Below are 26,461 nucleotides of genomic sequence, written 5' to 3' on the forward strand. Positions count from 1 at the left end.
ATCCGTAGTGGTACACAGTACACACTTATAAATGTTAAGATAGATCCCGAGGGCAGATATGTCTTTTTATATTGTTCCCTTTATGGGGTCAAATGTGTATTAGCGGGAGTGTATATCCCCCCACCATTCTCATCTAATGTCTTGAAAACACTGGCTGAATTTGTGTCCTGTCTTCCTGGTATTCCAGTCCTAGTAATAGGGGACTTTAATAACCTAATGGATCACGAAAAGGACAAACTTAAGACTGGTGCGGGACAGGGGGGACATGATAGGAAGGGTCCCACACCTTTTGCCCGTTTAATTGAGGAATTAGGCCTGTTTGATGTCTGGAGACTGCATAACCCTGATTCTAGAATTTATTCCTGCAGGTCAGCTTCTGTAGGGGGATTGTCAAGGATAGACATGGGTTTCGGTAATGGTCTATTACTACCATTGGTACGGAACTCGGCATACCACCCGAGACACACTTCCGATCATTCCCCGTTTACGGTAGATCTGGGCCTGGGTGAAAGACGAGGTAAAACACTGTGGAAACTCAACCCGTTCTGGTTGTCTCTTATTCCGGAACCAGACCCAATCCCGGCATTACTTAGTGAGTTCTTTAGGGATAACTTAGGCACGGCGGACATTCATGTGGTGTGGGATGCGGCTAAAGCCTTTATGAGAGGCCAATTTATTAGAACTATCAACCAAATTAAATCGGGCACAAAGGAATGGGAGACACGTGTGTTAGAGGAAGCTCGCAGCTCAGAGGCAGCCTACGTAGCAGATCCATCTAATGATGGCTTAAAAAGACAGTGGATGGCCTCCCATACCATGCTTAAAGACCTATCGTTTCAACTTGCAGAAAACAAAAGGTTCTTCTTACAACAGAGACATTTTGAGGAGGGTGAAAATACAGGTCATATGCTGGCGATCCTGGCTAGATCACAGCAACCCCCTTCTCATATTGCAGTGGTAGCGGATGCGGGGGGGACACTATGCCACTCCACACGTTCCATTATAACTTGCTTCCAAGAATTTTTCCAAAACGTATACTCATCTAAGGTCAGCCCCACTAGTGAACAGTTGCACTCTTTCTTGGATAAATATCAGCTACCAAAATTTCCTGGGTCGGATGTAGCCATGCTTAATGCTCCCCTTACTAGTGAGGAACTTCTGGAGGCACTGGCGCAGGCACATAATGGGCGGGCGCCAGGGGCTGACGGTCTTCCCTCTGAGATGTATTGCAGATACTCTGAGCAACTCATCCCCATTTTACTAAAAGTTTATAATACAGCTTTTGAAACTGGAATTCTACCCCCGTCTATGAATGAGGCCCTGGTTGTGGTTCTGTTGAAGCCTGGTAAGGACCCTCTCTCACCAGACTCCTATAGACCGATCTCTCTCTTGACATTTGACATTAAGTTGCTGGCTAGAGTTCTGGCCACCAGACTCTCCAAATGTATTCATCAAGTAATACATAGGGATCAGTCGGGCTTCATCCCTACGAGGTCCACAGCACAAAACCTGCGTAGGCTATTCCTAAATATACAGGTGCCGGTGGACAACCCAGGTAATAGAGCTATATTCTCTCTAGATGCGGCCAAGGCATTTGATAGTGTTGAATGGCCTTATCTTTGGGAGACTCTGCATAGATTTGGGGTGGGACCATCCTTCCTAAAATGGGTTCAACTACTGTATAGCGCCCCGACTGCAAGAATGAGAATTAATGGGGAGGTCTCTGACTCTTTCAGGCTCTTCCGGGGCACGCGGCAGGGGTGCCCCCTGTCACCCCTGCTGTTTGCCCTAGCCCTAGAGCCCTTGGCAATACATATGAGAGCTTCACCCGACATTACAGGTTTCATCCGAGGTGCAGGGCGGGATGTCATTTCTTTATTTGCAGACGATACACTGCTGTATTTGGGTGATACTCAAAAGTCGCTGGGGAATGCGATGTCCTTGATCGCAGGCTTTGGCGAACTATCAGGATTCAGCATTAACTGGAATAAATCAGTACTTATGCCTCTAGACCCCCTAACAGACAGCCTGCCTGACTGCGCTAGGGATATTGTGGTAGTGAATGAGTTTAAGTACTTGGGAATTCTGGTCACGCCAGACCCCTCCCAATATCTCTCTCTGAATCTGGCACCATTGCTACAAAAATTCAGACAGAAATGTGCGTCCTGGAAAAAACTTCCACTATCAGTTACAGGCAGAGCGAACCTCATTAAAATGGTGTGGGCCCCCCAGCTTCTGTATGTTTTCCACAATACCCCGATTTGGATTCCCCACAGGTGGTTTGCTCAGATAGATGCCCAGTTCAGAGATTTAGTTTGGGGTGGTAAGGTGGCACGTATAAAACTTGCCACATTACAACTAGCCAAGGATCAGGGTGGTTTAGCTGTCCCTCATGCCCGCTACTACTTTATAGCATCGCAAATACAGCATCTAGGAAACTGGGGGGAGGTAGACCTCGGAGACCCAATACGAGCCATATTACTCCCGTCGGGGCCAATGCTACCAGCGGTGTCTTACTTGGAAGCAGGACTCACACACCTGGACCAGACCTTACCTACGGTGGTGCTGCTCAATACGTTGTGGAAATACGTTCGTTCCAGTCTCAATGTCAGGGGGGTATGCCCCTTTACTCCCATTTGGAAAAATTCCTACTACAGGGAACTTTTTAAATTAGAAGGCTTCAGGACCTGGGTAAATGCAGGTATACACTATATCACACAATTGTTTAGTGGCCCAACCCTCAAATCGTTTGTTAATCTGCAGGAAGAGTATGGTCTGCACAGAACTCAGTTCTATAAATACTTACAGCTGAGACATGCAGCCCAGAGGGAAGTCAGGCTCTCTCCAATCTTGCTAATAAGACACCCCCTTCATAAAGATGTGCTTTTTAATGTGGACAAGAAGGGCATGATTTCCCTTGTATACTCCAGACTGCTTAATGTAACACATGATGCATCGGCATTACCATGTAGGAAAGGGTGGGTATCGGACCTAGGTCCCATCGATGGGGATATATGGGAGCTGTGTTTGACTTCCGCCCCTCTGGTCTCGGTATCGGCGCAACACAGACTTTCTCATCTATTTCTCCTCCATAGAGTATATAGAACACCCACTCGACTACATAAATGGGGTATACGGGATTCCCCAATATGCCCAAAATGTAATGTGCAGGAGGGAGATTTATTACACATGATGTGGAAGTGTCCAAAACTCTTCCGATACTGGAAATATGTTATTGATACTATATCCCAGGCGTATGGCTTTCCGTTGCCTCATGACCCGGTGGTGTGTCTGCTGGGTGGCCTCGAGGTACCCTCGCTGTCTCCCGGTGGCCATACAGCCGTACTTAGACTACTGTATGTGGCTCGCAAGGCCATCGCCAGATATTGGATCACTCCCCGAGTGCCTACAGAGGGTCAATGGGTAAAGCTGGTAAATAATCTACTGATAAGGGAAAAAGTCACATACCAACACAGAAATGCTCTTAAGAAATTCTACTCATTATGGCAACCCTGGCTGGACGTACCAGGCCTGGGACCCACGCAATTGATTATGGAAAGGCTATTGCAGGGATAAATAGATAGGATATGAGTCGAGATGGGCTGGCAAAGTGTGGGATGAATAATGTTCAAATAGTTTTTTGATCCTTGGAGCAGAGTGTGGGGCGAGGGATTCAGAACCAGGAGGTGGTTTAAGAATCAATGTGTTTGTTACAAATGTAAATGTTATTGCTTGCATTATGGCGGGGTAGGTTAAATAGTTACTGCAATTAGAGGGTAGGGTAACATAGGATAGACGGCCTGAACGCATATTGAATAAGGTTATATCCAAAGTACAGGTAGTATCTGGCTTTTCTTGGCCGCTGTCTAGGGGGGGTAAGCTCCTCTCATGTTTGATTTAGCTCATGTAATTATGATTGCACGATGTTTACCTGCCTCTCTCTTAATTTGGCATATGTTCACCCTGAATGTAATGATACTGTCTGTGTATGTATCCTAAAGTATTGTTTTACTATTTTTTGCATCAATAAACCTTTTTCTTGATTTAAAAAAAAAATAGAGTTCTTACTGAGTCTCTAAATCCTAGGCCCCTGTTGCATGGCCTGGACTTCTTGCCAAGTTTACAACTAAGCTTCTCCACCACCATACTAAGGCCTTGTACACACGGCCGGACTTTGCGAGAAAAAAAGTCCGGCCGTGTGTAGCCTCCATTTGACTTTTTTTCGAAAGTCCGACGGACCTTAGATAGAGAACCTGTTCTCTTTCTTTCCGACAGACTCACGGTGGACTTTTGCACGGTCAAAAGTCCGACCGTGTGTACAAGGCATAAGTGCAAAACATCTAATGTGTTTTAGTTATAAATTATGGTCTTATTCCCTGCTGTTACCTGTTTTAATATTTGTACTGCACTTTTGTTGATGACTGTCCAAAATGAAGCAAAAAAGTTTTGGCTAAAATTACTTTTTTGGTAATACAGTAAGAAGAACATTGGTGTCCTTTCAATGACTAACATAGGCAGTGGTACACGTGGACTGTGCTTGTGCAGCCAACACAAAAATGCTTTCTAGGATCAAATACTCAGCTCACCTTGTGGTAACAATGCCATAATTAATAAAAATCTAATGCAAATGAATTTGAATTCTTACTGGAAAAAGGATCCAGAGTTACTTCAATGGTTTTATTCTTGAATTCTGATTTCAAGACTCCAGTGTAAAACACAACATGTCCAGTTAGATAGGCTGATACTGTATACAGATTGGAGCTTTGATTCTTGAATGTTAAAATGACTTTGAAGTCACTGCCAAATACTGCATTATCTTCCTGAAAGTCTATTGTAGTGTCATGCTCGGTGAGCAGCTGTAGCTCGTCTCGGTTTTCCTTTTTGACACCATACATGAGAGCTGCTTCAAGTGCCAGTCTCTCCTCTTCACAGCCTGGTAGAGAAGACAAAAAAAAATCTATTATAAGACATAGATATAAAAATGAATACAAAAGCCATTAATGAATTGGTTTAACAGTAAAGGAAATATACAGTATTATTAAGAGTTTGGTACTGATGAAAGACAGTCATAGTTAAGCATGGCCTTACAAGGCTCTGTTGACTGGAACATGTAGTTGTGGGTGATTAGTAATACATAATCAACAGCTGTGCCAATATATTTTAGTATTAATGATGTACACCTTGCACTTGTTTCTCCAGTGTCCATATTAGCATGGGGCAGGAGGTAAGGTGGCTTATATTGTAGAAAGAATAAGATTTGCTCGTTATTCCTTATGATAGAAAATGTCCTGTGCCAGACTTGACAAAATAATAGCATTTGTAAAAATACTATCAATCCTCTATGGAAACACTATGCTGCATGTTGTTTATTCATACAAAATAGTAAAGTGGCTTCTAAGCAAGCACATTTAACAGGTCCTTTGCAGGCACTTTACAAAAAACTCAATATCTGCATAAACCTGTATGATAGGCCTCCAATTGCAACCACGCCTTAGGCCTCGTACACACGACCGAGTTTCTCGGCAAAAACCAGCAAGAAACTTGCTGGGAGATATTTTTTTGCCGAGGAAACCGGTCGTGTGTACATTTTCGTCGAGGAAACTGTCGAGAAACTCGACGAGCCAAAAAGAGAGGATGTTCTCTATTTCCTTGACGGGAATGGAGAAAATTGGCTTGTTGAGTTTCTCGACAGCCTAACAAGGAACTCAACGAGGAAAACGATGTGTTTCGCCCGTCGAGTTTCTCGGTCGTGTGTACGAGGCTTTAGACGACTGCACAATTAACCACAGATTCAGTCTTGAATAAATAACAAGTTCATTGACACTCAAATGGACATAATAAGGGGAATCTACCCAGTCTGCATATTGAGCAAAATGACTGTAAGGGCCCTTTCAGACGTGCGTTTTTTATTCATCCGTTTTCGGATTAAATACATGTATCCCTATGGGATTGCGGATGTCAGCGGTGTATCTCATCGGTCTCCGCTATGCTCCGTTTCTGCAGACGGAGGAAAATCCTATTTTCCCATCCGTCTACAGACGGTCCGTGTTCATCAGATCCCGCCATAGAGGAGAGCGGAGATCTGACAGGACGGGTCCTGCACAGTGTGCGGGGACCGCCCTGTCATCTGCCGGCTCAGCGTGGATCAACGGAGCGATCCCCGCTGAGCAAGCAGATGTATAAGGAACGGATCCTCACAGGATACGTGCGTGTGAAAGGGCCCTAAATGTACTTGCAACCCCACCAGTTGCTAGTGTGTAAGTAAAAAATTGAAAAAAAAAAATTCTTCATAAATTTAGGTCAGAATGTATTTTGCTACATATTTTTGTTAAAAAAAATCCCAATAAGTGTATATTGATTGGTTTGTGCAAAAGATATAGGGCCAGATTCTGGTAGATCGCAAAGCACTTGCCTGTAAAGTTGCGGCGGCATAACGTAAATCCTCCGGCGCAAGCCCGCCTAATTTAAATGATCCGTCTAGGGGGCGTGGATCATTTAAATTAGGCGCGTTCCCATGCTGAACGTACTGCGCATGCGCCGTCCCTAAAATTTCCTGACGTGCATTGCGCTAAATGACGTCGCAAGGACGTCATTGGTTTTGACGTTAACGTAAATGGCGTCCAGCGCCATTCACGGACGACTTACGTAAACGATGTAAATTTTCAAATTTCGACGCGGGAACGACGGCCATACTTAACATTGACTGCGCCTCATATAGCAGGGGCAACTTTACGCGTCGCAAATCTTACGTAAACATTGTAACTTCACTGCGTCGGTCGGGCGTACGTTCGGGAATTCGCGTATTTTGCTAATTTGGGAAAACGATGTCGGCGACACCTAGCGGCGAAAAAAAATGCATTTAAGATCCCACAGCGTGAGAGCCTTACGCCTGTCGGATCTAATGGTTATCTATGCGTAACTGATTCTATGAATCAGGCGCATAGATACGACGAGCGGACTCAGAGATACGACGGCGTATCAGGCGATATGCCGGCGTATCTCTTTTGAGAATCTGGCTCCTAGCATCTACAAACTATGGTACATATACTGGAAAAACAATTAATACTAGTAACGGCGGCATTCAGCTACTTATAGCAGGATTGCGATATTGCGGCAGACACTAGCTGACACTTTTGACACTTTGTGGGAACCAGTGACACTAATACAGTGATCAGTCCTAAAAATATGCACTGTCATTGTACTAATGACACTGGCTGGGAAGGGGTTAAACATCTATTGTGATCAAAGGGTTAACTGTAAGAACGGAGATCTGCCTTGTTTACATATACACATGTAATTGTACGCAGGGGGGCACCCTGTAGCAGTAAATCTGCTATAGGGCGGAACTTAAATGGCTAAAACCTATTATATAGGCCTTGTAGCTTTTTATGCCTATCATTTGTATTGCTTTATTTTTTTATTATTTATTATTGTCAAACCTACAGTAATTAAAAGCTTCAATTCAATACTGCATTCAGTTATGTTTTCACTATCCTGCCTGCAGGCAAGCAGTAGTTAATCATTATAGGATACAAAATATTACATTTACTAAATATTTTCTGCTACAATTTAGCCATCTGGCCTGAAAAATATATGTGTTGATGGATGTTGCCTTGAAGTCGGTTTTATGTGTATTTCGTGAGGTGTTTTACCAAAGGCAAAATCAACCTACCAAGCATGTAAATCACGTGTTACAAAAAACAGCAATGCTCTAGTGAAGAATTATAACAGGATTTCATCATACAACAATGCTTAATGGTCTCATTCAACCCTTGGCTGGTTAACAGTTATGTTTATGAGGTCTATTTCTAAAAAATCTGCTTTGAGTTTCAACATTTGTGCAAGCATAACACAATACCTGTAATGTTTGTAATACACAGGCGATACTCGAAAAATGTGAATATCGTGCAAAAGTTCACTTATTTCACTAATGCAACTCAAAAGGTGAAACTAATAAATGAGATAGACTCATTACATGCAAAGCAAGATAGTTCAAGCCGTGATTTGTCATAATTGTGATGATTAGGGCTTACATCTTATGAAAACCCCAAATCCACAATCTCAGAAAATTAGAATATTGTGAAAAAGAATCTAGGCTGAAAGTGTCACACTCTAATCAGCTAATTAAGCCATAACACCTGCAAAGGGTTCATGAGCCTTTAAATGGTCTCTCAGTCTGGTTCAGTAGGAATCACAATCATGGGAAAGACTGTTGACCTGACAGTTGTGCAGATAACCATCATTGACACCCTCCATAAGGAGGGAAAGCCTCAAAAGGTAATTGAAAAAGACGTTCCCAAAGTGCTGTATCAAAGCACATTAATAGAAAGTTATGTGGAAGGGAAAAGTGTGGAAGAAAAAGGTGCACAAGCAGCAGGGATGACGGCAGCCTGAAGAGGATTGTCAGGAAAAGGCCATTCAAAAGTGTTGGGGACTTTCACAAGGAGTGGACTGAGGCTTGATTCAGTGCATTAAGAGCCACCACACACTGACTGATCCTGGACATGGGCTTCAAATGCCATATTCCTCTTGTCAAGCCACTCCTGAACAACAAACGTCAGAAGCATCTTCCCTGGACTAAAGAAAAACAGACCTGGTCTGTTGCTTAGTGGTCCAAAGTCCTCTTTTCTGGTGAGAGTAAATTTTGTATCTCATTTGGAAACCAAGGACCCAGAGTATGGAGGAAGAATGGAGAGGCACACACTGCAAGATGATTGAAGTCCAGTGTGAAGTTTCCACAGTCTGTAATGATTTCGGGAGCTGGTGTTGGTCCACTGTACTTCATTCATTAAATCGGGGGTTCACCCTAAAAACGATTTTCTAACATTACATCCAGCTCACTCACTACATTGACAGTATGCCGTTATCTTTTATTTTTTTTGCTGTACATACCTTTGTACAGCTATTTTCTTCCCCGACTTCCGGGTAGGGCCTCCCACGGGAGTGGGCGTTCCTATCCAGCAGGTGATTGACGTGATGACAAAAACGACCTCCACCCGTCGCATAAGGAGCGTCACGGGTTGCCAAAAGAAGCCGAACGTCAGTGCGCAGGCGCCGTATAGCACCGACACAACGTTTGGCTCCTTATGCGACGGGTGGAGGTCGTTTTTGTCATCACGTCAATCACCTGCTGGATAGGAACGCCCACTCCCGCTAGGAGGCCCTACCCGGAAGTCGGCAATGAAAATAGCTGTACAAAGGTATGTACAGCAAAAAAATAAAAAATAACGGCATACTGTCAATGTAGAGAGTGAGCTGGATGTAATGTTAGAAAATTGTTTTTAGGGTGAACCCCCGCTTTAAGTTCAGGGTCAACGCAGCCGTCTACCAGGAGATTTTGGAGAACTTCATGCTTCCTTCCACAGATGAGCTCTATGGAGATGCTGACTTCATTTTCCAGCAGGACTTGGCACCTGCCCACACTGCCAAAAGCACCAAAACCTGGTTCAATGACCGTGGGATTACTGTGCTTTATTGGCCAGCAAACTCGCCTGAACTGAACCCCATAGAGAATAAATGGGGCATTGCCAAGAGAAATATGAGAGACATGAGACTGAACAATGCAAAAGAGCTGAAGACCACTATTGAAGCATCCTGGTCTTCCATAACACCTGGCAGTGCCACAGGCTGATAGCTTCCATGCCACGCGCATTGAGGCAGTAATTGCTGCCACAGGGGCCCAAACCAAGTACTGAGTACATATGCATGCTTATACTTTTCAAAGGTCCGATATTGTTCTATGTACAATCCTTGTTTTATTGATTGCATGTAATATTCAAATTTTCTGAGATTGTGGATTTGGGTTTTTCATGAGCTGTAAGCCATAATCATCACAATTATGACAAATCACAGCTTGAACAATCTTGCTTTGCATGTAATGAGTCTGAAAACATTAAAGGTCTATAGATTCCCTATAACTTTCTTGTATTTTTTTTAAATACGGTGTAATTTTTCATAAAACTCTGCCTATTACATAGATACTTATAATATGAATATATTTTAGCCACTAGCCAGTTACAATAATAATATACACTACATGGCTTTATGTTTCTTATGAACTAGGACTGTCTGTGACAGTTTCTCCTTTCTTGTGCTATGTCATTGCTCTACTCTTCTGTTAACTGCTTGGTTTTCTTTCTACAACCTTTCCTTGCATGCATCCTCTTGGGATCCAGTAACTAAGCAACCGCACAGTACTCACACTACAAATCTCCCAGGGATTGCATGGCAAATAGACCTCCCATTAAATATTGAAAAACCTTAATGGTGATCACTGACATGCTTTCTTTTACTGGACTTTTTTTCCAATTTCCTTTCCCTTTTACTTTCATTCCAAACCTGCTATTAATGTTAAAATATTTACTGAACTGTCTGCTTAAAGATTCAAACAACTAGAAGACATAATCATAGTAATATTTCCAGTCTTGTCACTGCAAATTATTTTTAATCACAAACATACAGCTATGGCGTGACATGATTGTACCGTGGGGTTTCTAAAGGCTTTGTTCTTTTATCTAAAATAATAGATATCCTATTATAATATTATAGGGAAGGTTCCATACACATATATTTTTGGACTTGAGAAATAAAACAGCTCTTTAAGACTAAATAAAGGATTGCATACTATAATTAATAAGTATTTTATTGATCATTCATGTTTGTTTTAAAATATATTACATTCAATGATTAGGAAACCACATTCTATTACTTGTTTGGGTCCATCAACAGGTCACAGAATTAGGAAGGTATAGTTCAGATTTGTGTCTTGTAGTAGACCTATAATTAGATATACATAGTAAGCTCTGCAAACACTTTTTTTGGAATGAAAATTAATACAAATGTTCTACTATTAATGTTTTCCAGAGAGAATACTGCCTCTGAATTCCACAAATTCAGGACACAGCGGAAGTCTAAGCACTGTAATCACTAGTAAGGAGAAAGACTAGGGTTCCGATTAGTTAGTTACACATGGTCGGACAAAACCGATGAGAATGGTCCAACGGACCGTTTTCATCGGTTCACCTCTAAAGTGGCCGTACGGCCTGATGTTTGTACACACCATCAGTTCAAAATCCGATCGGGTCAGAACGCGGTGACGTAAAACACACAACGTGCTGAATAAAACGAAATTCAATGCTTCCAAGCATGCGTCGACTTGATTCTGAGCATTCGCGGGTTTTGAACCGATGATTTTCTGTACTAACCATCGGTTTGGTCCGATGGGGCAGCGGTCCATCGGTTCAGTTTTGAAGCATGTTTTAAAATTTTGGACCGAAGGATAACAAACCGATAGCCTATACACACGGTCGGTTTGGTCCGATGAAAATGAATTTCGGTTCATTCTCATCGGACCAAACCAACCGTGTGTACGGGGTCTAAATCCTCTACTTCAGCGGAGATCATTTGACCTTTTCCAGGGTATCTTTTTCTTCTCAACCCTCATTGTTTTGCCAGTCAGGTTACTGTGTTTACTATGCTTCAGTTTGTGAATGAATAGGAAACTTCTGTACAGAGAATTCTATTCATTCATCTGTGGTGTAGGGATGAGTGGAACAGGCAAGACATTTCTATGGGACACGAACATGAAAATTCAAAATTGCTTATTTTAAAGTCTTGTATGCAAGTTATTGTCATAAAAAGTGTATGGGGACCCTGGTACTGCCTCAGGGGACATTTATAATGTTTTTTTAAGAGCAATGATATTAATAATGCTTAAAGTTAAACCCTTCAGGTCTGGTATGTATATTAAGGGGAACCCGGTGCCAAAATTAAAAAAAAATGTCTGGGAGGTCCCCCAGGCACTAAATACTCTGAACTGCAGTATATATACTATATGGACTGCACAGTATACTCTGAAGAAAAAATGGGCCTTAGGTGTTAGTGATGTCAGAACACTGTAACCCATCACAGTTACTCTTGTTGGGTGCAGGAACAGGCCCTGCTGTTAAATATTATTTCAAAAACTGTAATTATGTGCCCCTGTTAAAAAGGGGCAGAATATATATATATATATATATATATATATATATATATATATATATATATATATATATATATATATATATATATATATATATAAATAATAATACACTTCCTGAAGTGTATTAGAAACTGTACACACTGTATTAGATATGTGTACACCACCTGCACTGTATTAGAAACTGTACAATGACTGCACTGTATTATATACTGTATACACCATCAGAAGTGTATTAGAAACTGTACACACTGTATTATATACTGTGTACACTGCCTGCCCTGTATTAGAAACTGTACAAGGGCTGCACTGTATTATATACTGTGTACACCACCAAAAGTGTATTAGAAACTGTACACACAGTATTAAATACTGTGTACACCGCCTGCACCGTATTAGAAACTGTACAACGTCTGCACTGTATTATATACTGTGTACACCCCAAGAAGTGTATTAGAAACTTTACACACTGTATTATATACTATGTACACCTCCTGCACTGTAACATAAACTGTACAACAATGATTCTTTTTGTTGGGTATGCTTCCTTAGGTCACACTGTCACACAGCAAGGAAATGTCAGTAGGTGAGTAGGCTAGTTTCCTATTTGCATTTTTATGTTCTGATCAGATTTTCAGTTTTGACCAGAAAGTAATCTTAACTGGATAACAATGTATCTCTGAATCCCAAATTTGAAATCTACAGTAAATATAATGATTTATCACATGCTGACTTTCTAATCCCTATATTCCTCAAATGTTTAACCAACATGCAGAAAAGTATTAGCAACTTACCCACAAAGCACTATGTATTTGAATATAAAAATTAGGTCACTATTGTTGCATAGGCAAAACCAAGATTTTTACATACTTGGAAATCCAAGTGTACAAACATTACATGCCAACAAAAGCAAACTAGCAACCAAGGGTTAAAACTTGAGAGCAGTCTGAAGCATCTTACACCCAAAAGTGGCATCAGAAATAGCCCAGAATATCCACCCGGTAAAACGTAATACCCATATGAGCAGAAGATGAGGTAACAGCCTCCATAAAATGACTGATAGATCTGGTAGACTGTAACATAACAGGGAAGGGATGAACCCTATCCTTCAGACTATACAGTAAACTCAGATGATGAATTGTCTAATCCACCCATCAAGAGACAGCATGTCCACTACAGGGAACTGAAGAAATGACAAACAGCAAATCTGATTGACTAAAAGAAGCCTTAGCAGAGAAGTAAACTCATACAATATGTATCATAACTAGACAGTGGAGAGACATCTCCTTGATATGTTCTGGAGCAGACACAAGGAGAAAAGCACATTTCCCCATTAAAGTGGAATGAGGAAACTACCTCGGGAAGAAAATGGGCCTTAACCCCCTTGGCGGTAAACCCGAGCGTGACTCGGGGTTGGTTTTTCATGTTAAGATCGGTATCCCCGAGTCACGCTCGGGGTGGACGTGCAGAGTGTGCAGCGGCGCGGCTTACCTTCTCGCTGGATCCACAGGCAAGTTACTTACCTTGTCCCTGGATCCAGCGATGCCACCCCGCTGTGTGAGCGATCGGGACCTCCTCGCTCGATTCACAGTGTCCCCGTGTGCCGCCGATCTCCGTTCCCTGCGACGTTACGACGCACGGGAGCGGAGAACGGCGCCAAATTCAAAAAAGTAAACAAACACTTTACATACAGTATACTGTAATCTTATAGATTACAGTACTGTATGTAAAAAATACACACCCCCCTTGTCCCTAGTGGTCTGCCCAGTGCCCTACATGTACTTTTATATAATAAAAATGTTCTTTCTGCCTAAAAACTGTAGATTGTCCAAAAGTGTCCCTTTATGTCAAAAATGGTTTTAGATCAGCTAGAAAACAGCGATAATAAATTATAATCACTTGCAGAATTGTGCGATAGCGATTTGTGGGGAAATTCGTCATAAAAATAAATAAATAATGACAGCGACAATTCTGCAACTGAGCAAATTTCAGTGATTTTGAGTTGATAACATTATTGAATAATTTTTATTATAATTATATTATTATTTGTTATAATTATTTATAATTATTTATTATATTATAATTTATAATTTTGTTTTAAAAAAAAAAATCATACCCGGGATGCCTACAAGACTCTTGCTTGGTCAGATTTAAGTGAGTTATTTCTAAAAATTACAGGCCTACAGTATAAAACGCCAAATTTCCTTGCAAAATAATTGTACCGCTTTTGGTACGTAATTCCAGACAGAATCATACCGCCAGGGAGGTTAAGGAGGAGCTCCAGACATTTTTGTGTTTATTAAAAGTCAGCAGCTACAGAAACTGTAGCTGCTGACTTTTAATAAACACACACTCACCTGTCCCAGGTTCCAGTAATGTGCTCTCCTAAACCATCCCTTCTGTCCCTCTTCTCTTTCCGGCACTGGCATCTCAGCTGTGTGCTCACTGCACATGTGAGAGCTGTGCTGCACCTCCTGAATGGTCCAGCAGTCTTCTGGGACCTGTGACATGTCCCAGAAGCCTGCAAAGAGGAGGAGAAGAGGAGAACCTAGGCGATCTGAGCCGGAGTGGGAGCGGTACTTGTCAAAACTAGGTACCCGCTTCCCCTCAAAAAAACAACATGCCAAATGTGGCAGGGAAGGAGTACTTAAATCGGAACTGTCCCTGTGTAAGGCTGACAAGAGATGGTTAGAATAGATTATAAGCATGTATGGACAGGCTGAATGTAACAAGTTGATTGATCGATCAACCTGGGTACAACCAGCCAGCTGGATTGTACATGCGATTATCGCTAGTGGCAGGAAAGAAATTTGCTCTGTGTATGACCTGTATAACACTAGGAAGGGTCCCTTACAGGTTAACTCGGAGTTAATTCTTTTTAGAGGTGACAGCCACAAGAAAATAAACTGTGTGAGCGTTAAAGGACTGTCCTTATTAACACTGATAAGATCTGAAAGAAGGTTTCTGAAGAAACAATAAAACCAAGTTGAAATCTCACTGGGTCACTTGGGAGAATGCCAGGGGAGCAATGTGAGTGACATCTTGCACAGATGATTTCACCAATGAGTTAAATTCAAGAGGTCTCTGGAAAAGAAAATTGACCTTTGATGGTACCCAAGACCAAATACTGATACAAACCCGACTGTATGAAAGACAAGATTCATCTCATGGAGCACTTACTTTCTGTGGTGGCACTTCCAAGTCTCACACCAAGCAAAGTAATTAATGTAATTGTAGACTCTACAAAAATTCAACTTCCTAGCTTTTAGGAGTGTAGGAATGACTGGGCTTGAGAGAGCATGGTCCCCTAGGACTTGGGCTTCAACAGCCAAACCTTTAAATCCAGTGATGGTTGATTTACCCCTGGAACAAAAGATCTGGATGATCTAGGAGGGCCCACAGAAGTCTGTCAGGAGTCTGTTCAAGTACTACATCATCTTCTGCCAGCTCAGTGTAACATGGATCACCACAACAGTATCTTCTCAATCAAGAAACGCAGGTGAGGAAGAAGCTTTAGTGATGAAAAAGCATAGATCGTGTTTAACTTATCCCACTATGACATTAATTGCATAGGCTTGAGGATTCCTTGCCCTGCAAACAAACCTTTTCAACTTTTTGTTCAACCTGGATGCCAGAATATCCACATCTAATGTTCTCCACCTGAGATAGAGGTCTTCAAACACATCTGGGTGAAGAGACCCTGGAACCAGATTCTAATGATCGAGAAAGTCTTCCTGCCATTTTTTATATGCCTGGAATGTGCACTGCAGCATAGACTGGAACCTGGAGTTTTGCCCAAGCTAGAATGAGATTCTTTTCTCTTTGAGGTGTGCAACTTCTTGTGTCCCCTTAAAGGTTGATGTAAGTCACAGTTTTGGTGTTGTCTTACTGAATCTTGCTCAGGTGGCCTCATAGACAAGAGTTCCAGCATTGGAGGGATAACTGAATTGCCATTAGTTCTTCTAAGACATCGGGAGACAGGACTTCCTTGATTCCAGTGCTGGACTGGAAATCCATCAGGCTACAGCAAGCCTGGTGAGAGACTGAGTCAGCTTGTCCTATGTCACCAAATGTTGAGTTGCAATGGTCTGGAGTGTAACTGAGCATATGGTAGTGCCTAGAATGAGGCTACCATTAGGCCAAGACTCTCAAGCAAAAGAAAATGGTTGGGTGTCTAAGGGACTGTACGGTCTAATCTTGTAAGTGGAGGGCCGAGATCATGTTTGGAGGGGGGGAACCTTGGACTGCTCTCCATCGAGAGCCGGTCAAAATCTCCTGCTGTGCGAATTGGATGCAGGGAAACCCACATCCAGTTTGCACTGGTGTGAACCCAGTCTTAAAGGAGTTGTAAAGGAAAACTATTTTTTTCTGAAATGACTGTTTACAGGGTATAGAGACATAATAGTTAACTGATTCCTTTTAAAATTTATTAAAAATAGATAAAAATCAATCATATAATGTACCTGGAGTTTCGTTTTTGGATTTAGTTTCGTTTTTGCATGTTATACTGCCTGTGTGCATGTACAGAGCCATAGAGCAGTGATGGTTTGGAAAATTAAACTAGAATCTCCCAGTACTGTGGTCATCAGGAAACAGACAACCAGGAAGTGTCCAGAACAGAGAAGGATTACAGCAACATCAGAGCAAAAAGGAACAATAAGGACATGAAACCAGGACTGCAGTAAGGTAAAGGAAGCTATTTAGCTAAAAAAAAAATCCTTTAGTGACCCTTTAAGTAACAACAGTACAGAATGTTGAAAAGGGTTTTTGCCTTCCTCTGGACCATCTGTGGGTAGAGGGAATATGAAGGTCATCTATTTATTTATTGTTTGTGGATTTAATTTAATTCACTTGTGCCTTCCAGACCAACTTGGAGATTTGGACTACGAGCTGAATGGATTTCCCAGGGTTTAATTGATTAAAAGCTTGATATCATAAATCTATCCAAAGACCAGCATTCCTCAACTGTAACACACAAACCTCACCTTCTGAGAACTTGTACAGATCAGTTATATCATGCGGTCCATCTCCTCCTATTTCTTTTGTTAAAATTTTTTGTCCCACGTGAGTTTTATCAATATACTGAACCACTTTTGATCCATCTTTCAATGCTTTAGAATAAACTATGTCACTGTTTACCTGTAACAAAAAAAAAAAAGAAATGTGTGGCTTATACAAAATATTTCACTTTATCTTCAGCTGTCTGACATAGATCAATGCATTTAAGGAAATATTTCTTCGAAGAAATGCACGATATCGTGTATTAGAAGTTATTAGATACAGTTAGGTAGATCCACACACATCTGCCTAATTTTAGGGCGGCCTAGCCTAGCCTTTTTAGGCTACACCGCCGTAAATTAGTTAGGCTAGTAGTGATTCACAATCTACTTACCTGCTAATTTACGGCGGTGTAGCCTAAAACGAGCGGGCGTAAGGGCGCCTAATTCAAATGACTTGGAGGGGGGCGTGTTGTATGGAAATGAGGCTTGACCTCACGTTTTTTTACGTTTTTTGACACTGCGCATGCGCCGGGCGACTACATTTCCCAGTGCGCATTGCGGCTAAGTAGGCCGTATGGGCCTATTGATTTTGACGCGGACGTAAACGATGTAACTCCCGATTCGCGGACGACTTACGCAAATGACGTAAAAAATGAGAACCTCGCGGTGGGAACGGCGGCCATACTTTAACATTGTTATTCCACCTCATAGGTGGAATAACTTTAGGCCGCCTAAGGCCTTACGGAAACGACGTTAATCGACTGCGGCGCGCTCGCGTTCGTTCGGGAATCGTCGTAAAAGCTCATTTACATAATCTAAGCCGGTCGCAATGGAAGCGCCACCTAGCGGTAAGCCAAAACATTGCAATCTAAGATAGGACGGCGCAAGCCGTCCTATCTTAGATATGTTTAAGTGTATCTCTGTTAGAGAATACACTTAAACATAGGTCGGCTTAGATTCAGAGTTAGGTCGGCTTATCTGTAGATAAGCCGGCCTAACTCTTTGTGAATCTACCTAAGTGAGTTCAACTGGGTGAAATTGACAGGTAGTATGTTGTGTTCTGGTAAAAAGGATAGCCAAAGATTGGCCAAAGGGCACAGGAATTATAGTCAGTAAAGTAGTTTTTCAGAAAAAACAGTAAGACCCTGTACACACGATCAGTCCAAACTGATGAAAACGGACTGAAGTTCAGTTTCATCGGTTCACCGATGAAGCTGACTGATGGTCTGATGTGCCTACACACCATCAGTTCAAAAACCGATCGAGCCCAACGCGGTGACGTTAAACACAACGACGTGCTGAGAAAAATTAAGTTCAATGCTTCCAAGCATGCGTCGACTTGATTCTGAGCATGCTCAGGTTTGGAACCGATGCTTTTGCGTACTAACCATCGGTTTTGACCTATCGGTTATCAGTCCATCTGTTCAATTTTAAAGCAAGTTCTAAATTTCTGGACCGAAGGATAACAGACTGATGGGGCCCACACACGGTCTGTTTTGAACTGAACTTCAGTCCGTTTTCATCAGTTTGTACAGGGCCTTAATCTCTGGAAATGATAATGTTGGCAGATTTTAACTACGTGGTCCGGTTGAATCAAGCTTTGGAGCACATTATTTCTCTGGTCAGCTTTCTGAAAGTGACACCGATGGTCATGCCGGCACAATGTATCATTATGCCTTCAAGCACCTTGCCTTTAAGAGTAGTTCTCATTTTTGGAGAAATCTCTTAAAGCATCTACCTAAATCTAAAAGGGTATACAAGCTTATATTAGCATAGTTGCCACACACTTGCCACATGGCTAATGATTCCATGCAGTTAACTGATCAGAAAATGAGAAGGCTAAAGGGTTAATTCATAAAAATAGAAAAAAAATGCTGTGTACAATGTTTATATCCTATGATTACCAATGCCATCTAGTGGCCATAATGTCATATTTTACCTCTAACAGGAAAACACTGCATTATGGCTACTAGATTGAGCTGACGATCATAGGAAATAAACATATTAGACGCATTTGATACATTCACACAGCAATTTCTTCTTATAAATAGACCCAAGTTTAGGGAATCTTTAGCAGTTAGTGAAACACTGGCCAGCTGCGGTATTCACAAATGTTAGAACTCTGACACAATGTGCTTTTATTTTGGAGACTATTTACACACTTATGGGAAAAAAAATGAAGCTACATACCAGCAGTTACTCAGTTTAACAGGATGGATAGGTTTATTTTAACCACCTTGATACTAGACACTTTTACCCCTTCCTGCCCAGCGCTGTCACAATTTGAATGACAATTGCACAGTCATGCAGCACTGTACCCAAACTACATTTTTATCATTTTGTTCACATAAATAGAGCTTTATTTTGGTGGTATTTAATCACTGCAGGGTTTTTTAATTTTTTTGCAAACAAAATAAAAAAAAGATAGAAAAAAAAAACAAGTTTATCTTTGTTTCTGTTATAAACATTTTCAAATAAATAAACTTTCTTCATACATTTAGGCCAAAATGTATTCTGCTATATTTCTTTGGTGAAAATAACCCAAATCAGCGTATATATTATTTAGTCTGTAGAAAAGTTATACCGTCCACAAACTATGGTATATATCTGAAAATGTATCAGTCCTGATGAACTGAAGGCCAAGCTCATTTCCTGAGGCCCAAAATTGTCAGGACAGTACAGATATCCCCCAAAGGACCCCTTTTTGGAATGTAGACAGTCCAAGGTTCCAAGGTATTTAATAAGAGGTATTTTATAAGTTGTCATTTTTTGTCATATTTTTTTTCTTTACATACTGTCACCAGTGCAGTACAGTGTCATCATATAACTGGTGTGGTGGTGATCAGAGACACTGACTGGTGATAGCACGAAAAAAAAATCTATATATATATATATTTTTTTTTTCGTTTTTTCTTTTTCTTTTTGTTATGATTTTTTTAACACACTTTGACCAGAGCAATATAGATGTTTATTGTTTATTGAATATTATTGTTAAGCGTTAAATCACATAAGTATCAAAACGCTACCCGGCGACGGGACCAGGTGCCATTCGCCGTACATATAATAACAACAATAAAATCACAGACAGCAAAGCCGTTAAAACAGAAAAACATTAAAACATTAAAAAGCAATAGCATAAATCAGATAAAAAAAAAAACAGTAAAAGAGCCTAGAGAAGAAAAAGAAGAAAAATAACCCCTGTCACCCCGTCAGTTTCTACCCCCTGTCGCACAGCCACATTGTACTACTCTGGGTAAGTGATCAGTATTCATTTTTTTTCTTATAGCAATGACAGTCAGTGAAAGATTGCTCCGCATCGTAAGACGTTTACCCAGGGGGACAAGAGGCCGGCCCCAGCGTCATTCTGCCATAGGTCGGGCATCAACCGAATAAGTTGCTCAGTATAAGGTGGGATCAGGGCCGGATTAACAATGGGGCTGATGGAGCTGCAGCTCCAGGCCCCTTTCTCAAGATAGGCCCATTTGCCCAAAAAAAAAAAAAAAAACATTTTTTTTTTTTTTTTTTTTTTAAGAATTTTTTTTTTTAAGATCGAATTTGGGGGGTTGTAGCTCGATGACCAGAGGTCACAGAAACCCCACATTTGGGGGTAGGCATGGGAAGAGCTACCCCACAACTGGTTAAAATATGGGACGGCTATCATTTATGGTTCCGGAGATACGGGCCTGCTTGCACAGCCTGTCAGAAGCTACATTCAGAGCTGCCAATATAAATACAAGCTGACACACTACAGCAGACTGATAGGATCACAGTGCTTATAATAATTATTTGTATATTATTCATGGTAATTAACCCCTTGCCACCCAGGCCAATTCTGACACTTCTCTACTACATGTAAAAATCATCATTTGTTTTTTGCTAGAAAATTACTCTATTGTGGTCTTTGCACTTTTTATGTTGCACGGTGTAGAGCTGAATGATTCTGGCTAAAATGAGAATTGCAATTTTTTTGCTTAGAAGATAGATCACGATTCTCTCACGATTGTTGCGGCGTAACATCATCTTTCACATTAAAACAAAAAAAAAAAAAAATGGGCTAACTTCACTGTTTTGTTTTTATGGTTTTTATTATTCATTGAAGTGGGAAAATGCAGTGTGACATAAAATATTGCAGCAATAGCCATTGTATTCCCTAGAGTCTCTGCTAAAATATATATAATGTTTGGCAGTTCCAAGTAATTTTCTAGCAAATAATATTGCTTTTTAACTTAAGAAACAAGTGTTGGACTTTAAGTGGTTAAATTTAGTTACAATGTTAGTTAGTTACAATGTTTCATTTTGTTTACAAACTTCGCAGACTGCCCGGATTTGTTCTTTACACACAGAAGTGTATCCCTTTGATCTAAGAAGGAAGTGTTAGTTACAATGTTTCCTGTTAAAAACTTGGCAGACTGCCCAGATATTTTCTTTTGACAGCTGAAAGTCTCTCCACTTGTTATATGAAAGAATCAGCAAACTCTGCATTGAAGATCGTCAGGGGGGTTGAATCGAGATCACAATTTTTTTAACGATTAATTGTGCAGCTCTAGCACAGTATTTGCGCAGCAATTTTTCAAACATGTTTTTTTGGAAAAAAATTATTCATTCATTAAAAAAACAGTTAGTTAAGTTAGCACAATTTTTTTTGGTATCCTAAGTGATGCTTTACATTTTTTTAGGTTACATGTTTAGAGTTACAGAGGAGGTCTAGTACTAGAATTATTGTTCTCGCTCTAACGATCGTGGCGTATGTAACCTGTGTGTATCTGGCTCTGATACTACCAGTGCCTACCCAGCCACTGACTAGTATCTCTCCCCAGCCTGTCCCCACACACCCTCTCACCTGCTGACCTGTGGATGGGGGAATCACTCCTGCAGTGTTATTGTGTTCTGCCAGTGCGTACAATGATCAGTGTTGCTAACTTTAGCTGGCAGCACTGATTGTTTTAAGAAAAAAAAAACAGGCTGGTTGTACTCAAGTTGATTAATAGATTGACTTGTGTAAAACCAGCTAGCCCATACATAGATTCACTATGGCTGGTCTCTGCATAATTGGCGTCATTTCAATCCATGTATGACCCGCTTAACCACTACTCAGTCCCTAAATATCCTTCCACTCCTGTACATAGTGCTCACTGTCATACTCTCCACACTCCTGTCCTGTACATAGTGCCCACTGTCATACCCTTTACACTTCTCTCCTGTACATAGTGCCCACTGTCATACCCTACACACTCCTCTCCTGTACATAGTGCCCACTGTCATACCCTCCACACTCCTCACCTATACATAGCGCCCACTGTCATACCCTTCACACTCCTCTCCTGTACATAGTGCTTGCTGTCATACACTTCTCTCCTGTACTTAGTGCCCACTGTCGCACCCTCCACACTCCTCTCCTGTACATACTGCTCACTGTCATACCCTCCACACTCCTCTCCTATACATAGTGCCCACTGTCATACCCTCCACACTCCTCTCCTATACATAGTGTTCACTGTCATACCCTCCACACTCCTCTCCTATACATAGAGCCCACTATCATACCGTCTACATTCCTCTCCTGTACATACTGCCCACTGTCATACCCTCCACACTCCTCTCCTGTACATACTGCCCCATCATACCCTCCACACTTCTCTCTGGTACGTACTACCCTCTGTCATACCCCCTCACTCTTCCTGTACATACTGCCCATTGTCATACCCTTCACACTCCTCTCCTGTACATAGTGCTTTTTTCCGTACCCTTTGTACTCCTCTCCTGTACATAGTGCCCACTGTTAGACCCTCCACATTCCTTCCCTCACCTGCACATACTTCCCACTTATATACTGTCCATACTCCTCCCCTATGTCGCTTACCCACAAAAACAGTTCTTTAAAATTATACTGAATATCCTCAATGTTACCAGCTCTAGAATGGACACACTTTTGTTAGTTCAACTAAAGGAAATATCAGTTCTCATATTTGTTCTGCCCCATTATTAGTACTCATTTAATTTTGTGATTACTACTATGATGTATAGAGGAACATCGGGGATCTCAGCTACTCTAAATATAGCACTTGTATAAAAAAGTGTCCCTGAAAATATTTTTTAAATGTTGGCAACTGTGCACTTAGGCACTGCCCAAGGGCCACCGTCCACCGGGTCAGTAGGGGGCCCCATGAGAGGCTCCTGGGATCCTGTCATAATAAAGCGGTAGTAAACTTTCCTGACATTACTACTTTTTAGAGGCCCTGGGGTAGGTTATGCCACAATGTACAAGTATGCACAGCATATTAGCACATTAGTGTACACTTCAATTTTCAGACTGAGCCCTCCAGTGCTGCGATGAATCAGGCGGGGCCTGGACACTTCCATCTTCACCCGGTCTTCCTTCTGGGTTCTGTGCCTTTGGTCACTTGCCTTGGCTGGGCTGCGTTCATGTCATTCCCACGCATTTATTTATTATTTATTACACCCCATTCACACCTCTGCGACAAAGCGCCCGACGCCGGCCGCTCGTGCCGCTGGAGGGGAGAATTCCCATTGCTGTCTATGAGATGGTTCACATCTCATAGACGCCGTACACCTGCGGCATGAAAAAAAATCCCGGACCCTTTTTTTCAGGCGGCATTGGCGTTCGGCCATACAAAGCAATAGGAAGGATTTGTAAAAAAAAAAGTTACACTATTCGCAGCAAAATATGCCGCGTACGCGGCATTACTTGTCGCGGAGGTGTGAATGCAGCCTAAAAGGCCCCACCAAAATCCTCAGCACCAGGCCCATGATGTTCTTAATCTGGCCCTGGGTGGGATGGAGCATGGCTTTGTATGGTGAATGATGCCCTCCCCACACACACACACCTTTCCAGTGAAGCACTTCTAAGCCAAAACGTCTTTCCCATTCTGCAATGGTTACATTGCTCACAAAACAACAAAAGTGCAATTTAGAGCATATCTAAACCTAAGAACAAAAATGTAATATATTGCAGCTTACCATCCCTTGGATGTTGTGACTGTATTTGTTTACTTTTTATCATATTTTTTTGTTCCTTTATTTCCACCTGTGATAATGCCAGTAAGACATGTGCTGTCCTAGAGTCACAACGCTCACTCATGGCACTGTATCTATGGAGGAGCAACATTGTCAACCTAGGACAGAAAGTGTTTTAGAACTATTCAACCCATCCCTTCTTCTACTCTCCATAACATAGATGAGGCATTCTGTAGTCCACAGAAAACTGGGAAGAGTTCTGATAACAGTGAGTATAGTCAGAAAACACAAAAAGTTGCCCACAAGTTTTCTGGCAGGGGTAAAAGTTTTTAGGCCCCTTTCACACTGGGGCGGGAGGTGCGGTGGCGATAAAGCGCCGCTATTTTTAGCGTGGCTTTACCGTCGGAATTGCGGCGGTATTTGTCCGCTAGCGGGGCGGTTTGACCCCCCGCTAGTGGGCGAGAAATTGTTAATACCGCCGGCAATGCGCATTTGCTTTCAAAGGGAAGGAGCGGCGGAGGAGCGGTAAACACACCACTCCTTCACCGCTCCAAGGACCTTTGGAGGGGTCCTGCTAGCGCACTGCTCCAGTGTGAAAGCCCTCGGGGGCTTTCACACTGGAGAAACAGCAGCCACTGTTTTAGGTCGGTTTGCAGCCGATATTTTTAGCGCAAAAGCGCCTGCAAACCGCCCCAGTGCGAAAGGGGTCTTAGGGTGTACAGACATTTTTAGAAAATGTATATTGTTGTAATTATAATTCATTTTAAAATGACCACCATTACTGGTAACTTGCAATGGCAGTATATTAAAAATTATTTAAAAATATTAGTGTGACTCAGGGTTTCTCAACTCCAGTCCTCAAGGCGCCCCAACAGGTCATGTTTTCAGGATTTCCCTCAGATGAAACGGCTGTGGTAATTACTAAGGCAGTGAAACTGATCAAATCACCTGTGCAAAATAATGGGAGTGCCTGAAAACATGACCTGTTGGGGCGCCTTGAGGACTGGAGTTGAGAAATACTGGTGTGACTAATATACATTTCAATCAGTTGCAGTTAAATGTTGGAAAATGAAAAAAAATTACATCACATCCAAAGGCTTTGAAATATTATTGCTTTTATATAAAACATTACAGATTTAAATGATATGACACAGGACTGGATAAAACAAAACACTATCTAGAAGCTGTTATTATTTTACTGTAGTGAATTTATTTTACAAAATTGAGTTTATGATGAGATAGAAGAAAAACATACCTCCGAGAAAAGGAAAGGCGTATCAAACTGAAAGCAGACGTGTCCATGTTTAATGGCTTGAACAGATGCAGGCCCACATCTAAACATACCTAGAGATGATCAATATTACAAATTAGAAGACAAATCTCATAGCATTCTCTTTTCTCACTCTGCTTTATAGCTTCCTTGTAATAATATAGTCTTATACTGTGTTTTCACACATGTAGCTGCTCTGTGACCTTGTTTGCTTTTTTGTTTTTTCAAGTAGGTGTATTATAATATAATATAATAGCATGCTATTAATTAGAAGGCCAAATGACCTTTCACCCGTTTGTTGGGTGGTTGGTGCCAGTCCCACTGTTTAGCATAAACATGCTTTAAACTCTGTTCTCAGCTGCTGATTGCGTGAAAGTGTGAAACAGGCTGGCTTTAGCAGCAAATTACTTATGGCATTTGTTTCAAGCAATCTAATTACTAATGTACTTTAGATCAATATGGTGTGTGTTCATTGACATGATGGTGCTTATGAATTGATTATTGAATTGACCGATTGATTGATTGATCAATTGTTTGTGTTATGTATTCTAAGATCACCAGATCAGTTACTGAGGGCTGTAAGAAAGTAAAGACTAAACACAAACTAGATTTCCTTGATAGAAAATTAGTACTATTCAGTGTTCTTCATTGCCTAATGGATGTTCCTCCCTTGTATTCCTTCTATTCTTGATAAGGATGAGCCGAAAAACCCCCGTTCGGTTCACACCAGAACCTTCGAACGGACCGAAAGTTTGCGTGAACATTTAGAACCCCATTGACGTCAATGGTACTCGAATGTTCGAATTCAAAAGTGCTTATTTTAAAGCCTAATATGCAAGTTATTGTCGGAAAACGGGTTTGATAACCTGGGTCTTGCCCCAGGGAACATGTATCAATGGAAAAAAAAAACGTTTTAAAAACTGTATTTTTTTCTGGAGCAGCGATTTTAATGATGCTTAAAGTGAAAAAATTCCTTTAAATATAGTACCTGCTGGGTGTCTATAGTATGCCTGTGAGGTGGCACGTGTTTAGAACTGTCCCTACACAAAATGAGATTACTATAAGAAAAAAGTCATTTAAAAGTGCTTGCGGCTTTAATGTAATGTCTGGTCCCTGCAATATGGATGAAAATCATTGAGAAAAATAGCATGGGTTTCCCCCCACTCCCCCCAGGTCATTACAAGCTCCTTTTGCCCTATATACTTTGAACAGCATTATACAGGTGGTGCAAACAAGACA

General features: G+C 41.4%; 1 protein-coding gene across 1 annotated transcript in view; it reads right to left on the reverse strand.

The window, feature by feature from the left end:
• F13A1 (coagulation factor XIII A chain) overlaps positions 1–26,461 on the reverse strand; it is a 219,582-nt gene that overhangs the window by 53,242 nt on the left and 139,879 nt on the right. Inside the window, exons 10-12 of the mRNA XM_040353671.1 lie at positions 25,208–25,296; positions 16,963–17,116; positions 4,646–4,933 (exon numbers count right to left, since the gene is read on the reverse strand). Coding sequence (XP_040209605.1) covers positions 4,646–4,933; positions 16,963–17,116; positions 25,208–25,296 — 531 coding nt within the window. The remainder of the gene's footprint in view (positions 1–4,645; positions 4,934–16,962; positions 17,117–25,207; positions 25,297–26,461) is intronic.

Source organism: Rana temporaria, chromosome 5 (assembly GCF_905171775.1).
Source record: "Rana temporaria chromosome 5, aRanTem1.1, whole genome shotgun sequence".
Classification (NCBI taxonomy): Eukaryota; Metazoa; Chordata; class Amphibia; order Anura; family Ranidae; genus Rana; species Rana temporaria.